A 12,297-nucleotide genomic window follows, 5' to 3' on the forward strand; every position below is an offset into this window, starting at 1 on the left:
TCCCCAAAGGGACAGACAGAACCACACTCGGAACCGCCGACACTCGGAACCACAACATGCTGGGAAACACAGCGCCACCCTCTGTGCTGCGACCTGATTGGGATCCAACTGGTTTTACTGGTTCCACCCTGGTGGTACTGCTTTCTGGGTCTGTGTGACTCCAGAGCCAGAACCGGCAGCTGCAGCACAGAGAGCAGAGCGGTTTTCAGGGTTCTGATCCGGTTAGACGGTTCTGGTGAAGCAAAGCAGCTTGTTCCACCGGAACCACTTCAACACAGAACCCAAATGTCACAATCAGAACCACACACCAGGTCGGACTGGGTCTGACCAGGTCACACTGCTCACTTTTCTGACTTTTCTTTTTCTGTTTGGAAGACGATCGAAGGAAATACGATTCCTCTGGTCCTGTCAGGACAGACGACAGCAGGGGGCGTTGATCCAGGTCCACAGAACCAGAACAGAACCAGAACCAGACTCACCATACAGAGCTTTGGCACCACTCTTGGCTTTATTCCTGGGAGGATCTGGAGACGGAGCGCCGGGTCCACTGGAACAGAGACAGATCAGTCAGAACCGCCAGGAGGCCGAGCGGGCATCCAACCATCCCACCGACCATCCATCCAACCATTCATCCAACCATCCATCCAACCATTCATCCAACCATTCCACTAACCATTCATCCAACCATTCATCCAACCATCCCACCAACCATTCATCCAACCATTCATCCAACCATCCCACCGACCATCTATCCAACCATTCATCCAACCATCCCACCGACCATCCATCCAACCATCCATCCAACCATTCATCCAACCATCCATCCAACCATTCATCCAACCATTCATCCAACCATCCATCCAACCATTCCACTAACCATTCATCCAACCATCCCACCGACCATCTATCCAACCATTCATCCAACCATCCCACCGACCATCCATCCAACCATCCATCCAACCATCCATCCAACCATCCATCCAACCATCCCACCGACTATTCATCCAACCATCCCACCGACCATTCATCCAACCATCCCACCAGGCATCCAACCAACCATTCATCCAACCATCCCACCAGGCATCCAACCAACCATTCATCCAACCATTCCACCAACCATTCATCCAACCATCCCACCGACCATTCATCCAACCATCCCACCGACCATTCATCCAACCATCCCACCAACCAATCATCCAACCATCCCACCGACCATCCATCCAACCATCCCACCAACCATTCATCCATCCATCCATCCAACCATTCATCCAACCATCCCACCAACCATTCATCCAACCATTCCACCAACCATTCATCCAACCATCCCACCGACCATTCATCCAACCATTCCACCAACCATTCATCAAACCATTCCACCTCCACCAACCATTCATCCAACCATTCCACCAACCATTCATCCAACCATTCCACCAACCATTCATCCAACCATCCCACCAGGCATCCAACCATTCATCCAACCATTCCACCAACCATTCATCCAACCATTCCACCTCCACCAACCATTCATCCAACCATTCCACCAACCATTCATCCAACCATTCCACCAACCATTCATCCGACCATTCCACCAACCATTCATCCAACCATTCCACCAACCATTCATCCAACCATTCCACCAACCATTCATCCAACCATCCCACCAGGCATCCAACCAACCATTCATCCAACCATTCCACCTCCACCAACCATTCATCCAACCATTCCACCAACCATTCATCCGACCATTCCACCAACCATTCATCCTACCATTCCACCAACCATTCATCCAACCATCCCACCAGGCATCCAACCAACCATTCATCCAACAATCCCACCGACTATTCATCCAACCATTCTACCAACCATTCCACCAACCATTCATCCGACCATTCATCCAACCATTCCACCGACCATTCATCCAACCATCCCACCAGGCATCCAACCAACCATTCATCCAACCATCCCACCAGGCATCCAACCAACCCTTTATCCTACCATTCCACCAACCATTCATCCAACCATCCCACCGACCATTCATCCAACCATCCCACCAGGCATCCAACCAACCATTCATCCAACCATCCCACCAACCTTTCATGCAACCATCCAACTAGGCATCCATCCATCCATCCAGGCATCCAACCAGCCCCAGTGAGGATGGATGAACTCCTCCTTTTACAGACTCGTTTAATAAATTAGATCATTACAATAATTTAATGAGAAACTTCAAAGTGAAACTGATTGATGTTTTTCCTTGATTTTCTGTTCCCAATAAAATAATAAAACTAAATTAAAATCAAGAATAAAGACTTTTAAAAAAAGAAACATTGTTACCTGCTTAAAGTTTGTTTTCAGATTTATGACGAATTAATCTATTTATGCGACAGGAGCAGCCTGCAGATCAATGACTTATCAAAATAAACCGATTATTGATCAAATAGTCGGACTAAGATTAGCTCATGAAAGACTGGATCAGCTGACTGATGGCGCGCACACACACACACACTTTGAAATTTTAACTGAAGAATCAAAACTGTAAATGATGTAAAAGATCAAAGCTTTGAGTTAATTAAATGGTGATGACATCATGATGATGTCATCATTATGTACTCACTTGATGTTGGAGCTGAAGACGTTCGGAGCTGGAGGATTGAATCCGTTCATCATGCGGCACAGCGACGCTCAGCTGGAACACACACACACACACACACACACACACACACACACGCACACACACACACACATCAGGGAAACAACCAGAACCAGAGCCATCCAGGTGTGATGAACACCAGAACCTAAACTCCCAGCAGCTCTTTTCCTTTGGCCTGAGAAATCTTGATTCCCTCTTGGTGTTTTCCTTCCACCAAACTTTCCCTCACTTCCTACTGGTATCTAATTTAGTGTTGAAGTTTTTCTTCCACAGAAACATAACAGCGAAGAGACTGAACCTCTAGTTCAACGCTGCTGATCAGTTATTGATCCCGGAATGTCGGTTCTCTCTGGATCAATTTTAGTCGGAAGCGTTTTACTGATCCGCCAAAAAACAGCAAACCTCCTCACCACCCTTCAGGTTCCTGAACTCATCGCTAGCCCATGTGACGGTTTCGACCCGTCAGAACCTCCGATGGTCCGGTTCAAACCCGTCAGAACCTCCCATCCAGGCTGAATGAACCCAGAGCTGATTTATGACCCAGTTTGCACATTCAGTGATTACTTTTCCCAGGACTGGCTTTTGTTCCCACCCCGTTTCCATGGAAACCGGACTGTATCTGCAGTACAGCTGCCTGCAAGGCGACGATTAGGGAGGAAAAACCCACAGGCAGCCAAAACAGAGAGACTTAAACGGAACCGGGACGGTCCCAACGGGGACGGGGACGGTCCCAACGGGGACGGTCCCAACGGAACCGAGGACAGTCCCAACGGGGACGGGGGACGGTCCCAACGGGGACGGTCCCACCGGAACCGGGACGGTCCCAACGGGGACGGGGACGGTCCCACCGGAACCGGTCCCAACGGAACCGGGGACGGTCCCAACGGAACCGAGGACGGTCCCAACGGAACCGGTCCCAACGGAACCGGTCCCAACGGAACCGAGGACGGTCCCAACTGGGACGGGGGACGGTCCCACCGGGGACGGTCCCAACGGGGACGGTCCCAACGGAACCGAGGACGGTCCCAACGGGGACGGTCCCAACGGGGACCAGTTTAAAAGCATTCTGGAACATTTTCCACTGGTTTAAACAGTTTAAAACAAGATTGCTTTTTCTCAGATTACAACTTTATTTATTCTCCAATTTGTCCAACTTTTTGAGGACTTTATTTTTGTACGACTTTCCATGCATCACTGCGACTTTATTCTGGCAGGAAAATATCGATGTCATATTGCTACAAATTTGACCTAATTTTATTTAGACTTTGTTGTAAAACTTCCCGGATTATTTATCATACAACTTTCTTTCTGGTAACATGAATGTATTCTCTAAGCTCACCTCACAGCCACTCTGTAATTTCTAACCTTTTTCCTGACCAGTGAACGCACCATGCTAGCAGGCAGCTACAGGAGGAACAAACAGGAACAAGAGGAAGAAGGGCACTACTTCCTCCAGAACACCTGCCACCTGATGCCCCGCCCCTCTGATGATGTCATAGCATTTACTGGATGCTTATTGATAAAGAGTGGGGGTCAAAGGTTAGACTGGTTCCTCTTGTTTGTTCTGGGTGGGGAAAGTAAACGCACCCACATGGTTCCTCCTGACAACAGTTTTTATCTGAAGAGGAACTCAGAGGGACACACACACACACACACACCTATACACACACACCTATACACACACACACACCTATACACACACACACACCTATACACACACACACACCTATACACACACACACCACACACACCTATACACACACACACACCTATACACACACACCCACCTATACAGACACACACACCTATATACACACACACACACACACACCTATACACACACACACCTATACACACACACACCTATACACACACACACACCTATACACACACACCCACCTATACACACACACACACCTATATACACACACACACACCTATACACACAAACACACACACCCACCTACACAGACACACACACCTATATACACACACACACACACCCACCTATACACACACACACCTATACACACACACACACCTATACACACACACACACACCTATACACACAAACACACACACCCACCTACACACACACACACCTATATACACACACACACACCTATATACACACACACACACACACCCACCTATACACACACACACACCTATACACACACACACCTATACACACACACACACACACACCTATACACACACACACACACCCACCTATACAGACACACACACCTATACACACACACACACACACCCACCTATACACACACACACACACCTATACACATACACACCTATACACACACACACCTATACACACACACACACCTATACACACACACACCTATACACACAAACACACACACCCACCTATACAGACACACACACCTATACACACACACACACACCTATACACACACACACACACACACCTATACACACAAACACACACACCCACCTATACAGACACACACACCTATACACACACACACACCTATACACACACACACACCTATACACACACACACACCTATACACACACACACACGGATAGACATGGAGCCGGGCAGTGGTGTATGAATCAAGATGCAGGTCTTCTTCATGTTCTGTTTACCTGGATTTCAGCGGCAGGAGAGGAGATTACCGTGTGTGTGTCTGTGTGTGTGTGTATGTGTGTGTGTCTGTGTGTGTGTGTGTGTGTGTGTGGTCAGAGTCCACATGGGTGCAAATCTTTTCAATCCTCTTTAGTTTCCACCACAAAACTGAAACTCTCAGCAGCTTTGTTCTCTTTGTTTCTGGTCCGATTGAAGCGGGCCGCTCCGCTGCATGACCAGATACAAACACCTGAACACTTATGAATGCCTCCTCCGACTGGGACCGACTTGCGGTAGATCAAACTGAAAGCTCAGAGCCAAAAACTTATCAAGCAAATCAAATTCCATCAAGCTGTGTTTTTTCCTTCTGCTTCTCTGCTGACTTCATGTCAAGTTACTGTGTGACTGATGCAAATCCACCTGGCTGCAGCAAACAGTCTCACACCTTATTTGGAAATGGACCGCTGCGTGGTATCAAGGCGGAAATCCCATCTCATTACTGTGGGAACAATAAACAGAAACATTTCTTAAGACCAACTTTGGGGGGGCGCCAAAGTTACAGTGAAATGTAACGTAAATTGTGGTTTAAAAGGTTTTTAAACTACATTCAATCTGCAGGATCAGAAATGACTTGTAATGCACATCAAACATGTTTCATTCTCAGTAAGCAAACTGTTGAGAAGTAAAACTATATCTAATCTAATCTTTGCTACACCTTTACAAACATTTAAGGTTCTAAATAAAAAGCTTTAATGAGGAACTGCCATTAATGAAATTCCTCATAAACACTGATTTATTGAAATGGCTCCCAATACAAGTTATGGCCTATTTAAATTACAACTTTTTAAGTTGCTTTATTTTGAAAACCTTTTCTAGTTTTGCCATGTCCTGATGACGAAGAACAAATAAGTTGCTAGAAACTAATATCTGGGCAGAATAATAACTACATTTAAAGCACCAGGGTTTATATAGAAAAGTATTCAGATCTTATTTGAGGGTTTTAAAAGCTCTATGTTGAAAACAGTGAGACATAAAAACATAACTTAGTTTTCTCATGTCCACCTGCTCAGCTCCTCCCTCCAGTTTCAAACTCTCCTAGTTAACGAAAAGGTAAAGAGCTAAATATGAATAAGATAAGATGACAAAAAAGCTGAAGTCTTGAAAGCAGTTTTACTAATAAGTTTATTGTGATTCAGTCAAAGTAAAAATAATAAACTGCAGTCTGATTTTTAATGTGAATGTGTTTCTTCAAACTGAGCAGTGAAACTAAATAAAATGTGTTTTATGTATTTACTTACTGGAGGACTTTGTGTTTGTGATGCAGAGCCACAGCTAACAGCTAGTAGCTAACAGCTAGAAGCTAACAGCTAGTAGCTAGCAGCTAGTAGCTAACAGTTAGTAGCTAGCAGCTAGTAGATAACAGCTAGTAACTAGCAGCTAGTAGCTAGCAGCTAGTAGCTAACAGCTAGTAGCTAACAGCTAGTAGCTAGAAGCTAGCTCCTCTCTCTAGCGGCTCTGACTAGCCAGTACCTCCTTCCTGAAGGTGAAGATATATCACAGAACTCAAGAAAAATAAAAACGGGAGGCTGCGGATAATATAGCAAACAGCGCCCCCTTCCCTTCCAGAGTGGAATGGTCAGGACTTCAAATAAGGTCTGACACTGACAGCGGTCCGTCCCGCCCCCTTCCTGTTAGCTGCAGAGACGTCCTTCTCGCTTGATGTGGCGAGTGTTAAAAAGACGCATTTACCGTCATACATGAAGACAAATTCTGCAAGATTTTCTTGCAAATATTTCTAAATTAGCTTTAAAAAAAGTCCTTTTTGAATGCTATTTTTTAATCTTTTAGTAGTTTTATGGGCTTTATATCTTCTAGCTTAACCAGCTCTTGGAGAGAGTGGGGATGTTTGACTCCCTGGACTGCACCTCTGCTTCCCCTCCGATCCGCCATCTTTCTTTCTTTAGACAAGTTTTAATACAAGGCATCATAGCCTAGCCTAGCCTAGCCTAGCTTTTCCTTTGTTTCTGTTGTTGATTGTAGACTTTTCTTTCTTTCTCTGGTGATTTTCCCGGAGCGGTTCAGTCGCCTTCGCTGGTTGAGCAATAAATAAATCAATAAGTTATCAGAAATCATCGGAACCGGAAGGAACCTGGTTCTGGTCCAGTCTCTGGAGTTCCCCTTCAGTCATTTATTAAGAGATGGCAGATTAGCCATCAACACGACCCGCGACCCGGTTCTGCTATTTGGGTAATCATTACAAAGCCATTCATCAGCCTTGGCTCAGCAGAACCACAGAACCAGAACCAGCAGTTCTACAGGTAAGCTTGGAACAGAACCTGTGAGGTTTAGCGGTTCTGACCCAAGCCAGAACTATGACACAATCCCAGGTTAACTTGGGAGGATTCTTCCAGATTTTCTTCCAGAATCATTTAACTCAGAGAGATGATGGTTCTGACCCGGTGCAACAATCAGAACCTGGTGGTTCTGACCCAGTTCTTGTGTTGTTCTGCTGATTTATTGTCCTACTGTGGGTTTAATTCTCAGAACCATTTAAGCTCCGATTCGGGCTCTCTTTGGGTCCGGTTCGGGTTCTGGCCGTCCTCCATTCATCCCGGCCCTATTTCAGAAACAGGGAACGGGAAGCGCTGTGATCACTGGATTTACTGGGTCGGCCCGATCGGTCTATTGACGGAGCCGATTGATTAGAACCTCCAGAATCCAGGCCAACCAGGCCTCTTTAGCCCAGTAACCTACATGCACACGGGCCCGGGACCAGAACCACCTGCAGGCCCTAACCAGAACCTCCAGAATCACTGACTCAGCCTCTTAAAGGAACCAGAACCCGTTCAGGCCCAATTCTTCCTTTTACAGAACCGCTCTCAGACCGGTCCTGCTGGAATCTATTTTTTCTTCGAAGTTTTCGCGGCGCTAGTGGCTCGTGTTTTTGACAGTAGGCAGACAGGAAGGAGGGCGAGGAGAGGAGGGAAGACATGCAGCAAAGGTCGCCGGGATCGGGAGTCGAACCCGCAACGTCGAGGACTGAGGCCTCCAAACGTGGGGCGCGCTTTTGGATCTTTGATCAGGACCATGCTCACTGTTCAACAGATCAGAGCCCCGGTACCAGAACCAGATGAGTCCAAAACCGGTTCAGAACCAATGGGTGTCTCCTGGACAGGTTCTGATTCGCCTCTTCCAGAACCAGTTCTGATTTTGATCGAGTGGTTCCGTTTCTTCTAGAACCTATTCAAAACAGTCTGGCCTTTCACAATAAAAATCCTGCTTTAGCCAGCATCAGAAGGGATTTTATTTTGGAAGAAAGCAGGCTCTGTGACCTCTGACCTCTGCTGCAGAATGGTTCCATCGCGTGAGGCAAACTGCAGGGTCCACACAGACCTCCTGACCCGGTTCCAGCCCAGAACCTGAATGCAGCATGGGCCTAAAAAATCCATAGTAATCCTGGAAGAGCCAGGTTGGCAGGGGCGGGGCTTAAGGCGGGGCTTAAGGGGCGGGGCTTGCAGTCAGGAAGAGAATAGAAAGAGTTTCAATCAGTAGTCTGCTCTGATTGGTCAGAGCAAGCAACATGTTGGGCTTGCGGTTCGGACGGGTACAAACCATCAGCAGAATATGGATTAGAACCGAACAGTTAATCTGGTAGTAGTTTAGCAATTAGAGTGGACCTGGACCAGGCGGTTCTGACCTGATTCTGAAACAGGACATGAAGCTATTCCACTGGTTCTGCTTTAATCTAATAAACCCCAAAATACTGCCAGTTCTGATCCACCAGGTTCTACTCTGGTTCTGGTTCTGTTAGTTCTAACTGGAGCCAGGAACTGAGTCGACCCAGTAAGTCAGAACCAGAACCAGGCCGCTGTCACTCTGCAGGAAGGAGCAGATTAGCAGGGATCAGCTCGTTAAGCCTCTAATTGGTGGCTGGCAGGTGGGGGCGGGGCTTAAAGGTGAGCCACCAGGTGGCAGATGGCTGGGGAACCGTCAACTGGGTCAGACCCAACCAAACAGAACCAAACCCATCCAGACTCCCAACACTAAATTCATCTCTTACTGTAAACAATAATCATGACGACTGGACCGAGGGCGGCCATGTTGGTTCTGGGCCGACCCGGCCTGTCGTCACAGCGATCCGGTCCTGGAGCAGCAGGTAAAGGAGAGCTTCCTCTGCAACTCGACTCCTGATCTCTCGGCGCTGCTGCAGCACACCTGGCAGGTACAGTTACATCACACCGTTGCCCTGGCAACTGCACAAACAAGGCGTCTCCCGGGAAACGCCTGGTAACAGTTACAGCGGCAGAACGATGAGCCGATTGGTCAGGAAGGTCATGTGACTCAACGAGCCCCGCCCCCAAGCCGACCACAACCAGAACCAGAACCAGGAGGGTCGAAACACCAGAACAGAACAGAACATAGGAACGGGTTCTGGTTCTGATAGGATACTGACTGAACCGATTCCAGTCAGAACATCCAGAGCCAAACATCTGGACCAGAACCGGAACTCCTGGTCCTCAGGAACCGCCCACTGTCGCCCCATGCTTCCTCCGACTGCCGAACCAATCAGAACCAGTGGAACTGAACCTGCAAATGGCTCTGATACGAACTGGACCTTCTTCACTTCAGATCAAGCAGTTCTATATGTCAAAAGAACCAGAACCACCAAGAACTCCTTTCCAGAACCAGGGTGAGTCCAAACGGGACCACTCTGGTTCCTGATTGGGTCAGCTGCTCCTCATTAGCAGGTCAGATGACCTCAAATCTGCTCAGGTCACAGAACCAGAAGCTGTCAGTGGTTCCACTTGGTTGGTTCCGGTCCATTCAGGTTCTGCCTGTAAATCTTATGAACCACCCGGTACCAGCTGGAGGTTTTGTTGGTGTTCTGACGTTCCTCCGTGTGAGTCCAGAACCTCCCGAACCTCCCGGTCCACTTGTGTGTTTGGGAGGAGCTGAAGCGGCTCTCGGAGAATTAAAGTGAGCTTACCTGCAGCTCTGGATTCATCCACCGGTCCGGACCGGGTCAGAACCGCATGGCTCAGTTTACCGGGTCGGGTCGGTTCCGACAGCGGCGACTCAGTGGAAACTGTTGGGCTCCGGTCCGGTTCGGCTTACAGCAGCTTTCCCCAGAGCAGCGAGGGTCAAACTGTCCCTGAGCGCTGACTGACAGGCAGCGCGGCGCCCTGGCCACGCCCCTCCGGACTTTCAAAATAAAACCGCAGCTTCACCTAATAAAACTGCAGCTTTTAAATAAACATTAAAAAATATTAATATTTTAAACTTTATGACTTTCTGCAGCCATAACGTTTTCCTTTAAGAAGGAAAAAATGGCGAATTTTAAAATGTAAAAATAATCTAAGCTTCAGTAACATGATGCCAGTCAATCACCAGTTATTGTCCAGAAAAAAAAAGAAACGTTTTCTACGGACTAAAATAAAAATATGAAACGTGTTCAGCTTTAACATGCTTCTCTGCTCATAATTTGTTTAAACAATTTCATCCAATTAACTTATTTTACTATAAAATAGTTTTAAAAATCATATCTTCCAACTAACTAGGTTAAAAACTCCCCAGAACCAGAACTCCAACTTGGACAGGAGGTTCTGTCCAATTCCATTTTCCCATAAATAGAATTGAATCTATAATAATCATAATTATGGTGCTCCAATCCGGACGTTTTCTCATAGCGCAGTTTCAAATATTCCGTCTCAAAGTAAAACCTGGGAATCATTTTTCGGTTAAAAGCTCAAACGTCGCAATAACCTCAGACTAAATCAGATGAAAAATAATTACAAACCTGCAGCATCTTCACCATCTGAGACAAAAATCATCTTCCAGTCGCAACTCAGTGGTCCTCTACCGCCCTCTCCCGGACAACTGAAGCTCTGCAACAGAAACTAAGGCGCTCCTGCAGTCGCAAATCATTATTGATCAGTCCCATCTGATCAGTTATTGATCGGTTTTTATTAGATGAACCAGAGTTCAGATCAGGCAGGAATCATTTTACGGCTGATCTGAAACAAAGACCATTTTTAAGACTGCTGCTTTATTTATTAGACCAAAATGATTTCAATAGATAAACCACGAACTAAGCTGAAGTTGGTTCCGATTCGGGAAATGGCTAAAGGGCGATTCCATCTAATTATTCTCTACCTTCCGCATCTTTACTCAACTCTAGTAAAAACTGCAACACCGAGATCAACCTGGACTGGATTATTCTGATCGAGGATTATTCTGCTCCAGTAGCAGCAGGACATCAGCAGCTGCAATAACTCTGAAGAATTAAAGACATTTCTTCCAACATTTCATTTCCCTTTGGGATTAATGAAGTGGTTTTGAATTAGAACTGAGTTTGGAACAAGTGTGAATAGTAATCCGAACTTTATTGAAGTTTCACAAATCCGAACATGGATTTAAATAATCTGCTCCTAGAGCAGAATAATCCAGTCCAGTTGGTGTTGCAGTTTTTACTAGAGTTGATTAAAGGTGCGGAAAGTAGAGAATAATTAGGTGGAATCGCCCTTTAGCCATTGCAAATCGGAACCATTAGGACTGCAGCGTCTGGAGAACCGGTCCGGTCCCGGAAAGCCCGGTCCGGTACCAAAAAGCCTGGTCCGGTCCCGGAAAACCCGGTCTGGTCCCGGACAGCCCGGTCCGGTCCCAAAATGCCCGGTCCGGTCCCAGAAAGTCCGGTCCAGGCTTTCCGGGCTTTGAAGACGTTCCTCCGGGGGAGACAGTTAGCGGCCAGCGGCTATGCTAGGTGCTAAATACGCTGGTTATGCAGCGGTCAACTCTTCCTACCGTATTCGGGGTTTTGCACACGTAGCTGAGTCTTTACAAACACCAACATCTCTTCCACATCGATGAAAATCATATCATTCACACGGGATCGACTTCTAAAGTTTTCATCTAGCTGACGCCGAGCTAATCCGACTATGGCTTAAACTCCTCACAGCGCGAGCTGTGCGAACCTGCCAGCCAATCAGATTACTTTGAGACAACCTGCACTTCCTGTTATGAATTAAACATGGCGC

The 12,297-nt window shown here is 46.9% G+C and overlaps 1 protein-coding gene across 5 annotated transcripts in view; it reads right to left on the reverse strand.

Annotated features, from left to right (window-relative positions):
- eps8a (epidermal growth factor receptor pathway substrate 8a) overlaps positions 1 to 12,241 on the reverse strand; it is a 31,631-nt gene extending 19,390 nt beyond the window's left edge. The window contains exons 1-3 of one of the 5 annotated variants that reach the window (XM_055020749.1): positions 12,065 to 12,241; positions 2,615 to 2,686; positions 480 to 547 (exon numbers count right to left, since the gene is read on the reverse strand). In XM_055020749.1, the coding sequence (XP_054876724.1) occupies positions 480 to 547; positions 2,615 to 2,667 (121 nt within the window). In that variant the 5' untranslated portion in view covers positions 2,668 to 2,686; positions 12,065 to 12,241. The other 4 variants (XM_055020747.1, XM_055020750.1, XM_055020748.1 and 1 more) reach the window with 4 other exon arrangements.
- Positions 12,242 to 12,297: the final 56 nt, after the last annotated feature.

Source organism: Poeciliopsis prolifica, unplaced genomic scaffold (genome assembly GCF_027474105.1).
Source record: "Poeciliopsis prolifica strain line A6 unplaced genomic scaffold, Auburn_PproV2 SCAFFOLD070, whole genome shotgun sequence".
NCBI classification, from domain to species: domain Eukaryota; kingdom Metazoa; phylum Chordata; class Actinopteri; order Cyprinodontiformes; family Poeciliidae; genus Poeciliopsis; species Poeciliopsis prolifica.